The sequence below is a fragment of the Mollisia scopiformis genome, assembly GCF_001500285.1.
Source record: "Mollisia scopiformis unplaced genomic scaffold LY89scaffold_7, whole genome shotgun sequence".
NCBI classification, from domain to species: domain Eukaryota; kingdom Fungi; phylum Ascomycota; class Leotiomycetes; order Helotiales; family Mollisiaceae; genus Mollisia; species Mollisia scopiformis.
The window spans coordinates 678516-692405 of record NW_017263587.1 but is presented as its reverse complement, the minus strand read 5'-3'; the positions used below and the strand labels follow the sequence as shown (position 1 = coordinate 692405).

The 13890-nt window shown below is 47.8% G+C and overlaps 4 protein-coding genes across 4 annotated transcripts; 3 read left to right on the top strand and 1 right to left on the bottom strand.

The window, feature by feature from the left end:
- Positions 1 to 263: 263 nt before the first annotated feature.
- Positions 264 to 2123, top strand: LY89DRAFT_695518 (DAO-domain-containing protein; the record flags this gene model as incomplete). Its single annotated transcript, XM_018216767.1, has 5 exons — positions 264 to 588; positions 798 to 830; positions 881 to 1193; positions 1248 to 1779; positions 1887 to 2123. The coding sequence occupies 5 exons, from the start codon at positions 264 to 266 to the stop codon at positions 2121 to 2123; spliced, it is 1440 nt and encodes a 479-aa protein (XP_018074242.1).
- Positions 2124 to 4014: 1891 nt separating this feature from the next.
- LY89DRAFT_580672 (glycoside hydrolase family 5 protein) lies at positions 4015 to 5529 on the top strand (the record flags this gene model as incomplete). The annotated part of the gene is made up of 4 exons (XM_018209073.1): positions 4015 to 4090; positions 4139 to 4221; positions 4278 to 4550; positions 4627 to 5529. The coding sequence occupies 4 exons, from the start codon at positions 4015 to 4017 to the stop codon at positions 5527 to 5529; spliced, it is 1335 nt and encodes a 444-aa protein (XP_018074241.1).
- Positions 5530 to 6562: 1033 nt separating this feature from the next.
- LY89DRAFT_579670 (Pkinase-domain-containing protein) lies at positions 6563 to 8587 on the bottom strand (the record flags this gene model as incomplete). Its single annotated transcript, XM_018209019.1, has 4 exons — positions 6563 to 7562; positions 7607 to 7903; positions 7951 to 7997; positions 8045 to 8587. Coding segments are annotated over 4 exons (1887 nt in total), but the record flags the coding sequence as incomplete, so codon positions are not given.
- A 1651-nt stretch (positions 8588 to 10238) lies between these two features.
- On the top strand, positions 10239 to 12012 carry LY89DRAFT_682721 (RNA polymerase I associated factor, A49-like protein). Its single transcript, XM_018214555.1, has 3 exons — positions 10239 to 10410; positions 10473 to 10789; positions 10842 to 12012. Exons 1-3 carry the CDS (start codon positions 10269 to 10271, stop codon positions 11724 to 11726), a joined length of 1344 nt encoding a protein of 447 aa, XP_018074239.1. The 5' UTR covers positions 10239 to 10268; the 3' UTR covers positions 11727 to 12012.
- The last annotated feature ends 1878 nt before the right edge of the window (positions 12013 to 13890 follow it).

The following is a 13890-nucleotide window of genomic DNA, read 5'->3' as shown; positions in this document are numbered from 1 at the left end:
ACGTTGGGACAGACGCCCGTTCCCGCAAACTTTAGGTATCCACCGTTAGTTACCGTTAGGCTCCTCAACACGCTAAAATCCCAGCATTCCAGGCACTGGCTCGCTAAACACCCCTAACTTCCAGCGCCGCGGCAAAGACATCCCACTTTACTCCCAGAAACGAGATAGGGCAACGTCTTTGTATATAGATACAAGAAAGCAAGATATTCTTATCAGAGTATCTCTTCGATGGGCCTCGTAGCCTCCGACATCACCTGACAAACATGACCTCCTCAGCACAGCAACGCTTAGAAGCCATTCAAAAGACAATTGCTCCAACATCCACATCACAAGCTGAGAATCCACCATTCCCATACCCAGTCCCCAACTCAACGGTCTCGTTTTGGAGAACGGAACTTCATCCTCTGGATAGTCATCGAAGTACGCCTGAGTTGCCGGAATCATGTGATGTTGTTGTTATTGGAGCTGGGTATACGGGAGTGGCTACCGTTCATCATTTGCTGGAAGGGAGGGAGGAGAGGGATGCGGGGAGGGGGATAGTGGTTCTTGAGGCGAGGGAGGCGTGTTCGGGTGCTACGGGCAGAAATGGTTTGTTGTTTTCTTCTTGCTTGATTCGTCTTGCAGAACTACCTTTCGATATGTCGTCGATGCACCTTGTCCGGAGCAAAGTCAATATCTACTGTTACCTGGGAGGTTTTGGGTTGGAAAAGTTTAGCCTGGTGGTCAAACATCCACTCTTAAAAACGGTACCTGCTCTTCCATCCGAACTCTTCCGCTAACTTTCATCCACAAAATAGGAGGCCACCTAAAACCAGACGTATACTTCAACAGCAAGTTCCCCTCCCTCTCTTCCTCCCCTCTCTCACTAACACCCCTCAAGTACCAAAATACCAAAAAATGTACGGCCCCACAATGGCCACCACCATCGCAGCCTTTGAATCCTCCCAAATCCACGCCGTAAAAGCCCTCGTCGACAAAGAGAAAATAGACTGTGACTTCACCCTCACCCGCGCCGTGGACGCCTGTCTCGACCAAGCCCACGCCGACAAAGCACTCGCTGAGTTCGAGGCCCTGGTTGAGAGCGGCGAGCCGAGTACCAGGGACGTGTGTTGTAAGGTCGGGAAAGAGGCTGAGGCGCTGAGTGGGGTGAAGGGCGCGAAGGTTGCGTTTAGTTTTACGGCTGGGCATGTTTGGTAGCTATGTCTCTTCTTGTGAGAGAGGGAGTTGGACTGATGTTGTGGTGATAGGCCGTATAAGATGGTTATGCATCTCCTGCAACGGGCTGTTGATCGGGGCGTGAATTTGCAAACTAACACACCCGTCCTCTCTATCTCGGACACGGCGTCGAAGGAAGGATACTACACCCTCACAACCCAACGAGGACCTTTATTAGCCAAGAAAATCCTCTTCGCAACAAACGCATATACGTCCTCCCTCCTACCCTCCTATACCGAGAAAATCGTCCCCGTCCGTGGAATCTGTACTCGCATCACGTGTCCCCCAGGAACGACTCCTCCTTACTTACCCAACAGCACGAGTGTCCGGTACGGACCTGGATGGTACGACTACCAGATTCCGAGACTGGATGGGAGTATTGTGGTTGGGGGAGCGAGACATAAGTTTATGCATGATTTGAAGGAGTGGTATAATGTTACTGATGATTCAAGATTGATTGAGCCGGCTGTGAGCCATTTTGAGAACGGATTGATGCAGAATACTTATTCTGGGTGGGAAAATTCGGGCGCGAAGTTAGATAGGGCTTGGACGGGCATTATGGGGGTATGTTGTGTTTTTTTGCTTGTGTGAATGGTTGAGAAGCGCTTACTTCGAACCTTGGAATATGCGTATCGTAAATGGGACGAACATTGACACTGACATTTGACTAGTACACTTCAGATCTGATGCCGCACATTGGAGCCGTGCCTGGAAAAGCGAACCAATATATTTGTGCAGGGTTTAATGGCCATGGAATGCCATTAATATTGTTGGCCACGAAAGGCGTAGCCAAGATGATTCGAGAAGACTGCTCGTTTGAGGAGACGGGTATTCCAGGCGCCTTTAAAACAACAGAAGAGAGATTGAAGGACAAACAGAATGCAATCTTGGACTCGAAACCTCAATGAAGACTTCGAGAACACAGAACAGCGCACGCCTCTTTGAAATGGGTCTGAAAGATTCATTCGCTTACTGTGGCATTCTTCGAGGATCTAGCTATAAAAAAGGCGAAAGTGTTAGAAGTGATTCGATTCTACTCTAAAATGGCGGTATCTTGGAAAATAGAGTCGAAGATGTATATCCCTCAAACTTTAGCTGCATGTTTGCAAACGCCTTTAGTCACAGTTGTGCATCTGTGCATGGTTCTGAACTTTTCCCTGAACTCTTTCGGATGGATACCATACCAATATATGTCAGCCCTAGGCAATGTGTAATTCACCTTCTCCGCCTGAATCTTCCACCTTCGTTGGAACTTCACAAGTTCCGAGTCCTCACAGCCCATGATTCGTAGTTGCGGTTCTTGTTCAACATCTCGTTCCCTGGTCAAGATGTCGTGAATGGCCACTCCAAGACGTTTAAAGTAGTCTCGATCCTCTCTATCAGAGCGCAGCCTGATGGTCAACTCCGTGATGTTTCTGAGGCCGGACATTCCATAGGTAGGACAATGAGTCAAAGGATGACAACCCATCTTTGAAAAGTCTTTGAGAAACATGCAGGCTGTTTCCGCAACTTTATTGTATTCACACGGTTGACAGATCTCGATTCGCTGTATCAGTCTGATATTGACTAGACCAATTTGAGTTTCGAAGCATAGCAATCCGGCGGGGTCCGAAAAGGTAAAGAGGTTCGTGGAGTAGAGTATTTCATTAGCTTCTTTGGAAGTTTGTTTATTCAGACGGCAGATGGTTGGGCCTTCAGGTTGCCAGATGAAGTTGCCTCGATCGTCGCGATATTTAATCGTGCACCGAAGAGGTTTGCTCCATTTTTCCACCCGAGCAAGCCTTGGTCGTGGCCTGATCGGCGTCTCTCTGGTCAAAGCATGTGAATAAATCAAGTTCCTGATTTCCGAGGGGAGTTCCAGGAATAGAAATATATCCTTCTTCCGTCTGACAGGTTTAATGGCTAGGTCGGTAGGCCTAGGATTTCTTTGCCATGTCCTGGAGGACTGGCGTATGGGAATAGCTTTACTCATTGGGTAGAGGAGCTTGGACCTGTCCTTACATCAAGAGTTTTTGAGTGGGTTGTTTATCGGAAGTTCGATATTGCGATTCGATGTGTGAAAATGAGAAGTCGTAATGCGTGTAAGTGCGCCTAACGATGACATGCTGCCCGAGTTTGCTTGACACGCTAAGCTTCTTTCGCGCAAGCTAAGCTTCGGCACTTAAGATGACACTTCACTTCGTCCATCAAATTTCTCGCAACACCACGATGTGCCCATGAATCCATATCTTGCATCCCGCCTCATAATTTCGCCCTATATTCAGAGAGAAACATTCTTAACTCTATTGAGAACGGAGCTTCTCCTTCCACAATCCTCGGCGAGTCGTTCCGAGAAAGTTCTTCCATACCGTACCCCACAATGATCGACTAACGGGTATGGCCGCAGAGGGCATTCAAACAAGCTGCTCATTGGGCATGCACCCCTCATGATGGCCCTGCAAGGAGAATCCATGTAGGCGGAAATCGTACCGTGATCCCTTGAAGTTTGGCACGCCACCTTCCCCTGAACGATATTCTATCTGAGTATACCGAGAAGCCATGCAAAAGCTTATTCTTGTCATAAGATGTTTGATAGAAATATTTTCCACCTCACATCGATCTGTTCCAGCTCCATGGGTTGAAATGCTGGCCCTGGACGAAAATGAGGGGTGGAGCATCTCCCCACTTCAACCCGAGATTGAGGATGAAGCGGGCCGACGGTGTTTATTTCTTCCTTGATTGAACTATATACTCTCTTTGAGTCCCCAAAGTTGAGTGACTGCAAGTTTTACTCTTTACTTTCTCTTGTCTTCTTTCATGATGAAGATCTCTTCTCTGCTTTCTGTTTCTTCGGCTCTAGCTGTTGCAAATGCACAGCAGTCTGCTTATGGTCAATGTACGTGCTCAGAGAATGAATCTAGTTATCAAGACTAATACTTCCAAGGCGGAGGAACAAGCTGGACTGGAGCTACCACATGTGTTTCCGGATATTATTGCTTGACTCAGAATGAATATTATGCACAATGCGTTCCCGGAGTTGGTAAGCTCACTTTAACCACAACACGAATAGCCAACTAACAAAGATCCCAGCTTCTACGACAGTCAGCCTCAGCTCATCTACCAAAGCTTCAAGTAGCACCTTGTCCACAGTGACTACCTCGAAGGTCTCGTCAGTCTCAACAACGAACAGCGCTGCAACGAGTTCATCATCTGCCATCACAAGCTTTGCTAAAACAAATGGCGATGTTTTCACAATCAACGGGAAGACCGAATATTGGATGGGGACCAATAGTTATTGGATTGGGTTCCTCACCAACAACGCTGACGTCGATCTCGTGATGTCTCATCTGGCCTCTGTAAGTCTTTCTAACTCATGACCTGCAACTCCTCTCAATGATCCCTCACTTTTGACCTCATACTAACAATCCCCAGACCGGCCTCAAAGTCCTCCGAGTCTGGGGCTTCAACGACGTAACCAGCACTCCCAGCTCTGGAACTGTCTGGTTCCAATCCTTCGTCACCGGCTCCTCGCCCGTGATCAACACCGGCACCGACGGTCTCCAGCGCCTGGATTACGTCGTCCAATCCGCCGAAGCCCACGGCATCAGTCTCATCATCAACTTCGTCAACAACTGGACCGATTACGGCGGAATGGCCGCTTATTGCACGTACTACGGCATCAGCCCCGTTACGGACTGGTACACCAATGCCGCAGCTCAAGCTCAGTATCAGACTTACATCGCGGCTGTTGTTGCTAGATATAAGACCTCGACTGCGGTGTTCGCCTGGGAACTGGCTAACGAGCCGCGTTGCAGCGGGTGCGATACTTCTGTCATCACAACCTGGATCAAGACGACTTCCGCGTACATAAAATCCCTGGATAGTAACCATATGGTAACCATCGGCGACGAGGGCTTCGGACTCACAACTGGTTCGGACGGAAGCTATCCATATACCACAGGCCCAGGGCTGAACTTCACCACCAACCTAGCCATCTCCACCATCGATTTCGGGACCTATCACCTGTACCCCAGTTCCTGGGGTGAGGTCGACTCTTGGGGAAATGGATGGATCACGGCCCACGCCACTGCTGCAGCAGCCATCGGGAAGCCTGTCATTATGGAAGAGTACGGATCTTTGACCCACTCTGATGAAGCGTCGTGGCAAGCTACCGTTCTGTCGACGCAGACGGCGGGAGATATGTACTGGCAGTATGGGGATGATCTTTCGACTGGGGAGACGAGTGATGATGGGTATGCGATTTATTACGGGTCGACTGAGTATGCGACGTTGGTTACTGCTCATGCTGCTGCTATGCTTGCTAAAGCGGTTTGAAAGTTGGGTTGAGATGTGGGCTCTTTTCTTCGGACGGACATTCTCTTGTAGTTGAATATCTGTCCTTGTTTCGGTGTATATATTGATTGGAAGGTTGCACATAAAATGAAAAGTAGGGACACCCGAGGAGTGATTTTAACTTCTTCAAAGAGATCTGTAGATCCCAAATTCCTTTCTTTGATCACTGTGAGCGAGACCACATAACTTTTGGGTGTTCAACTTTGCGTGCAACTCTTGAGTACTTCACTACTGCATTGTGTATCTACGGTTCTCTCATGTATTCATCAAAGAACGACGTTGCCAATAGACTCGCTTCGACGAAGTAATAGCTGCTGAATGTCATGGGCTGGGAGCCGCACTAAGTGTGATGAGGATCAGCAGGAACATCATAAATTGGTGCACTCTGCACTGTAGAATAATGTCTCAATCAATCCATTATACACTGCCATTCAGCAATAGCCTCGTTCCAAGCTTTTCTAAAACTCCGCCTCTGGTCTGTGGATAAAAAAGTGTGAACTGCAGCAATGCCGAGTCCGCTGGCACGTCGTTGGCTGAATTGTGGGCGATGCAACACCTCATCCAGGTGAATTGCGATTCTGGAAAGCAACAGGCGTCGCAGCCTAGCGCAAAACGTTCGTTTAAGCTGGCATTCTTCGACTGCGAGACATGGGCGGCAGAGGAGAAAGTCTATAGAGGAAGCAGTAGTTGCAACTTTGGCATAGAGACACGTCGGATTGGTACATGGAGGCTAGCATCAGCCAGCTTATGAGAGGGGAATGTTGAGCAGGCGAATACCTTTTCAGCTCGTATTACGCTTGCTTGTTCAAGTCCCTCCGCGATTTTGGAACGTACAGTAACAAGAAAGAGCGTCGGGAAGGATCAGGCACAACACTTGTGGATTCGAGAAATTTTATTTTGAGAGCATATCAGCTGTCGCCAAACAAAGCAACAGAGCAGCAAATGGGTATCTCGCAAATAGTACAACAAGCTTCGGAGCCTCCACTCATTTCAATTGCAACATCGTTGTTTTCACTCAGGAATGTCGAGCCCTCAGCCCGGCCATCTCCTTCTCCAGCCTTCTTTTCGTGACTTCATCCTTCAAGACTTTAGCACTACTATACTTGGGTATTGTCTTAGCAGCTGCTTCATACATTGATCTCTCCTCTTCGTTTTCAGATGCAATGCGCACCCTCTTGGGGCGTGTCATCGATTGGGCTTCTGGGGATTCAGGAATGACAGCATCGCTGAGATTGAACCCGTACCCCTTTTCAACACGCGGAATTGGTGTAGTTGGAATAAGGGACACTTCATCCAGATCAACGTCCTCCAATTCATCTCTCACGGCGCTCGAAGAAGTTCCAAATATGTCTCTTCCGTCAACAGATTCGAAAGTCACTTGCTTGTCTCGTCGAGTGCGCATGCTTACGCCTGGTCCCTTATGATGTGCATCCGAGGTTAAGAATCTACCTCCAGAGTTATTAACCTCTTCGAGAATATTCTTGCGCTTGGAGACAACTTTCTGTTGAAGGTGGCGTTCTAGTCCGAAGTATGGGGATGATGAGGCATCGGGGATTTTCCTTCGAAACCTCGGTCCCGGTGTGCTTGTGTCTGATCTTGAGGTTATGTTTCGTCCTGGCAAATCTTCCAACACATTTTCATACTCATCCCTCTTTCTCCAGAATCTGATAATTTTCTGGTAGCCTTCTTTGAGTGCTTTTGCTTCTTCGGCAGGTTCAGTGAACCACGGGTGCTTCCGAGCTTGGTCGGCCGTCATTCGTTTCTCGGGATCGCGCGTCAGAAGATTACGAAGGAAGTCTGACGCTCTGTGCGATAGACCCGGCCATCGCTCTTTTTGATTCTCTGTATGTAGCCCCAAGACGCGATCTGCGATCTCCTGCTGGCTCTCTTGGGTAAGTTCTTCGCGTGGAATAACATTGCAGCCGGTCAACATCATCATTGTCGATATACCAAGTGACCATAAATCAGCAGTAGCTGTGTACCCAGCGTTTGCCGCCTCGACAGCTTCGATTTCTCTGAAAGTATTAGTGAGGAAGATTAGACGCAACAATAAACTTACGGGGCAATGTAGCCAGATGTACCGACCCTTGACATTAATCTCCCGGATACTCGATGTGCGTAGTTCGCAAATCCAAAGTCTGTCAAGACTACTCGAGCACCAAAGTCCAAATTCGTGATCAGAACATTCTCCGGCTTGATATCTCTGTGAACAACTCCTTGTTCGTGCATGTATTGCAGAGCCAACACAATTTGTAGAGAGATGACGCGACTTTGCAAATCATCAAGCATGCCATCGTCGTGTGATGCGATGTAAGAGAACAGATCACCAGCAGGTGCAAGCTCGGTAAAAATGTAGCTGACAATGGTTAGATTCCTCGTGAAAGTTATGTAGCGTATACTGACTAGTGGGTGTTGGAGCAGAAGGTCTTCTTGAGATCGATAATGTTCGGCTGAGCACAGGTCAACACAGTTACTCAACGTGACAATTTCGACTTACATGAGAGAGTTTAGAGAGAATTTTGATTTCGCGCATGACCTTGCTGAGGCCCTCTCCTGCACGCTCTACCCTATCATGCCACGCCTTGCCGACAGCTAGAGAGGAATGTTCTTCTAGGCCGTCAAGAGCCTGTTGGATATCGACAATTTTGCAAGCTAGTTGCCTGGATGTCTCAACCTCTGTTGCCATATACACTGCGCCGTATTGTCCCTTGCCAAGGATACGGTTTGACACAGAATACCTATGGTCGAAATGATGGAGATCTTGGTTGTCGGCTAGCTCTTGAGACACTGTAGTGTTGTCTGGTTGTTGAAATCGGAATCTCCAACTCAATTGATTGTCGGTAGAATGTTTAATCTCGATAATCTCACCGTTAGTGAGCAAATGGCCTACTCGCTGCCCTCCAATCTTCCCAATGCAAACATCATCGACGTATGTACCATTGGTAGATTCGAGGTCTTCGCAATAAATCAATGGCTGAAACTCGTGCAAACTCTCCTTCTCGTAAATAACTGAGTAGATGCGAAAATGACGCTTGGAAACGCAAGGATGAGAAATGAAAAGGGTGCTGTCTTTTTAGAAATTGCTATCTAAAGTTCAAGTTAGGGACCTACGACGTCTCCCTAAGTCTACCAATGTATTCCTCATTTCCCGCAAATATAGGTATCGCTAGTGTTCATAGTTAGACACATATCCTCGAGTTGATGTAGTTTTCACCTACTGATATTACCTCCACGAGTGTCATCTAGGAATACGAGAGTCGCAAGAGGATCTTCATCTCGGAGTGGCTTGCGATTGTAGGGGAAATCTCCTCTCTGAAGTGTCTGCAGCGTCGTGCTGAGCCCGTCCATGGGAGGCATATCTACCTAGGTAAATGGAAGGTCAATTGAATTGTATATTAGTGAAATAGAAGAGTTTGTATAGCATGAGTTCTTCTATAGGCATTGGGCACCCATTGATTACTTTGATAGATTCAAAGTGAAAGTTCGACAAGAAGACGCGTCGAACACTTTCTGGTCTGGGAAGGAGACGTGAAGGGAAGGAGCGAAGGTGTCATGTGATAAGCCCTACCCTTACGATCATGCGGCGCTAATTTAGCGGTGTTCGCTTAATTCCATCATCATATCGGCACGCTCGATTTCCAACTTTTCATTCTGCAACTTCGTCAACACTCTCAAAACTTCGAACAAGTATGTTTCCACCACAACTCATTGATCACATCTAATAATCCGCAGCGATTCGAAGCCATGAGAGCCAAATGGAGAAAGAAGGTAATTCATCAAAAATCCACTTATCACGAATCCGCTTGGCCCTCATCACCTACACCCTCTCAACTCATTGATCACATCTAACAATCCACAGCGCGTTAGGCGTCTCAAGAGAAAGCGCCGCAAGACTCGTGCCAGATCGTAAGAAATACCCCATCCTCTTCACCTTTGGATCCTTGGCTGACTTCCTCCGCAGCAAGTAAACGACTCACAACAACTCGATCACGATCACTCTTACCTCTCGAACAAACCATCATGACAACATAACCTCCGAGTCTGCGCCATCTCCCGCATCGACGTCTACGCCTTTTTCAGCACACAGCCTACCTCACAGCTTGGGACTACCACTTTGTATTACGGCAGCTGGGTGTTCAAGGATGGAACAGTTTGATGACGCGCAGTCTTTGGCATTTGGTGGAATGGATTGGAAGGGAGCAGGATCGGTCAACAACTCTTTGTCGGATTGTCAATTGGGGGTTTGCGAACAAGGGAGCGATGGAATGAAGGCTGCCGAAGATGCTGGACACCATTGACTTCAATTGCTGCTACTGAATGAAAAAAGAAGTCCTACTTCAAACAACTTGCTCTTGTGTGATCTGCTTAATCCAATCGTATTTGCTCCTGTGCGTGCCTCAATCTCGACCGTGAACCTCTGTGATGTTGAACGTATGACGTATTGGGAGCTTGACGCACCGCCCTGCAGGCCATCATGGATCATTTCCAAAGTAATCTTTCATGCTAGAGACTCCTTTGGAGCTTCCTATCAATCTCCCAATCTCCCACTATATTCATGTCTATTCACTCAAGATTCCCAATTTGCCCTTCGTTGTGGTTTCCCCGCAAGGCGGTGAGAGCATCCAGGGTTTCGGCAGAAAAAAAAGCTCATCGAAAATTCACGGCCAACATGAAGATCCTTCAACCAGTACAGACTTGGGTACTGCGCAACTTTCTGCAAAATGGCAGATAAAGTCGAAAAGGTCAAGAAACGGAAGAGGCATATCGATGACTCTTCCAAGCCAAGTAAGAGAGTCGCAATCGATGAGGACAAGCAGATCAGCGTCTCCCTTCTCGAGACAGGAAAATGGGCTCCAGTTCTAGGTATGCGACTCTGCATTAACCTCGATCATATTGTTCATGATACATATACTGATAGTACATAGCTTCGACGCCAGGTCTAGCTATGCCATCAGAGATCAACCTCAGAGCATATACCAAAATGCGCAGAAATGCCCCTTCGAGAGTTGGGAAGAGCGGTGACATTGCAACAAAGGAGCTCATCCTGCACTCTTCCGACCACTCGAAACTCGACTACACGGCCCGAGAAGAAGAGGTAGGCGGCGTGGACTCGCTACTCAAACATTATATTGGCGTTTACGACCCTGAGACTGGCAAGATGGAGGTCGTCGAGGCACGAAAGATGATTGTACGAGGCAGTGTGAGAGCACATCAAGCTACCAAAGAGGACGACCTATCTATGGCGAGTTTGCAGATACCTTGTTCTGAAGTTAGTAAGCTAATTAGTATTCTAGAATATGAGAGAGCGTCGAAACGAGCTTGGACAAACCTTTGGTACCAAGAAAGCACGGAAAGCCATTGCTTCAGTCACGGAGAACGCTATTTCACCCGACAAATCTCTACGTATGCTCGCCAATGGCCAAGCACCCAAACTTGATGGTGCTTCCGCTGCTATCATTGCAAGCATGGCCAAAGCTACGAAAGGAATGTCAACGAGAGATGACCTATCTAAAGCTGCCGACGATGCGAAGCCCAGACCGAAAGCCAATCTGGATGCAACCGATGTTGCGGACGTATATACAGTCGACAGCTTGATTGGCGAAGATACAATGATGCTCATACCTGTAAGGCTGTGGCAGGAAGCTATCAGGAAGAACAAAGAGATCGTCATTTCATCTAGCTACGTGGCTAATCGCATTGGGAGAACTAAGTATGACAACATCGAGAAGTTGAAGATTTTACGATACATGCTTCTATTGATCGACGTCTACAACAATTGCACGATCATGAGAGGCCAAAGGAAGCTCCCAAATCCAAGAACACTCAGAGAGGTCATAGGCGATATGCCAGAGGCAGTTCTCGAAGGTGTGAAACGGAACTTCACAGAGGGAGGACTTATGTCCAAGTACAAGAGCGACTTACTGATCACGCATCTGTGTGCAATGGCATGTCTGGTAGACAACTTTGAGGTCGATATGTGGGATTTGAAGGAAGATTTGAAGCTGGAGATGAAGCCAATGGCCCAGTACTTCAACGAGATCGGTGCCAGGAATGGAGCTTTGGGTGTTGCAGAGAAGCAAAGATTGGGTCTGGACAAGGCAGCAGCAGCACAACGGAAGGTCGCAAAGCTAAAGCTTCCTCTGGACTTTCCGAAAGTGGGTTTTGGCAGGAGGAGATAGGTCAACGATCATACAAAAATGGAGCAATGATTCTTTCACTCGAATAATCGCAGCGAGTAGTCTACTAATCAACACTTACCGTGAAGCTAGAAATGGACTTTCCTACAATTGAACTCGGATCCCGGAGTCGTTGGAAAATCCCTAGTGACCGACGACTAAACCTCCATCCAACTCCAACGTCGTCAGAAACCAAGAAGTCTATTTTCGGAGTTCGGAAACGGTGCGAGCGACAAATAACCTAGAAGGTTGAGGCCCACAAGAAGGCAAATTTCATCTTGAAATTATTTCTGGGTACGCGTCAATGGCCAAGCCTCGCAAACCAAGAATCGAACAGCGATACGCTTGCGAAAGCTGTTCGCCGCTGACGATGCAGAACACCAACAGCTCTAGTAACAAATGCAACCATCATACCTGCGACACATGAATGCGAAACTGTGCACCGTGACCACCAATAGAACAAACTGCCGACCTCTCATAGAAACATTTCGAGCGTTTTCCGCATCTCACACCGCTAAAATGGAGGTTTTAGGGGTCCAATCCTAAAAGATAAGATCGCCAAGATGTAAGACGGGCCCTGCTGAAGAACAAGCAACGGAAGAACCTGCCAGCCAAGCATAGCCAAGGACAACAAGACCATAGGGCGCGATACAGCCTTACACACAAGCGTATTTACCCTCAATGGTCGTCGTCGTCAAATCTGCCTCATGTCTGCATCTCAACAAAGTTTCGTTCTCCTCGTACGGAACAACCGTGGCAAAGCCTTATGTAAAGTAAGGATCCTCGTAACCCTCGAACATGGTCTCGCAGCTGAGCCATTTAATGGGGCCAGGAAACCTTCATGCAGGCCCTCCATCGCAGCCAATCCCTCCCCCGGCATTGCCTTGCCGGTCAGACTTTCAGTGAACTGATTGCGATGAGACACGCGGCCGGATTGGACGATGGGAGAGCTCCTGGACTGCGCCCAGCGAGTGCATGGTTCCCGACGCTCTCTCTAGTGTGATCAGCGAGGGCTGAGGACGACAGGGTCGATACGACGGCGTGCACTTTAAAACGTGGACTTCCCCAGCCTTCTGATCTGACTGTTGTCTCCTGCTTTCATTACTATCCTATCGCACCCGTATATATACACCTTCTCATATACTTCATCGCATATACATCAATCGCACTCTTCGCTATATATCTATACCCCTTTTTTCAAAATGCCTGCCCAAGAAACTCAACAGCCCCAGGCTCAGCAAATGTCCGCTGAAGTCAATGCCGAGCAACCCGTAAGTGAACCTTCTCACCCATCGGTCGCCAAACCTCAATCATCTTACTTACAATTAATAGCGTGTTGCCGAGCAAATGACTGCTGAGCCCGTCAGCATGCGTGGTGGTGGTGAGGGCGAGGGAATCTGCTGCGGCATGTAAGTTCGGCTTCTTTCTTATACATATTTGTCCCAATGGATGCTGACGATCCTGCCACAGCTGTGCCGGTCTTGCATGCTTCGAGTGCCTCGAGTGCTGCTGCTAAATGCACACAGCTTAGTCTGATGACGAACGACGGATTGGATATATACCCTGGAGATACTTGTGTGGATTCGGGGTTGCGACTAAATGGAGTAATGCCTGGATATACGAGAACCGCAATTGAATATTGATGTTCTTCTGAATAATTCCTGTTCCCATTGAATTTATGTTGTGAATTTTACTAGGTGAAGGATAGTACCTCCGTTTTCTGCGACTTTGCTGTAAATGCGCATTAGTCTCGAACTGTCGTGAGCATCGACAGTATTTTCTCTGCGTTGTTCTTACTTCACAGCTGGTTCTATCCATATTGAAGATCCGAATCCTTTGTCTTTAAGCCTTGTGCCAACGAAGCATTGACTAGAACATGGGACGTTCCCCTGCAAAGTATATCTGCGGGTAGTGAGACATAGCTTCAAGTGACCAGTCAGGCAGTGCTTTCCCGCTGTAGAAATTCTAGCGTGCAGCTCAGCCGCACCCTTGCTGTTGAGACATGCTTTGTGGCGTCGCCTGCACGAGGACAGCTTCTGGTTCTCAGCTTCTTACTCCATTTTTCTGGAGCCACACATTGATGATTTATTAAGCACTTGACTTTACCTCCATCTCATCTTGCAAACCTTATGCACTTGTATCGACATGATGCTGCAGCTTTAAACCT

What these genes read in the sequence shown, in the direction of transcription:
- LY89DRAFT_682721 (XM_018214555.1), top strand. Translation starts at nt 10,269, where the DNA reads ATGGCAGATAAAGTCGAAAAGGTCAAGAAACGGAAGAGGCATATCGAT. An exon ending in AAAATGGGCTCCAGTTCTAG is followed by an intron (nt 10,411 to 10,472) that starts GTATGCGACTCT and finishes GATAGTACATAG; the next exon opens with CTTCGACGCCAGGTCTAGCT. An exon ending in AAGAGGACGACCTATCTATG is followed by an intron (nt 10,790 to 10,841) that starts GCGAGTTTGCAG and finishes TTAGTATTCTAG; the next exon opens with AATATGAGAGAGCGTCGAAA.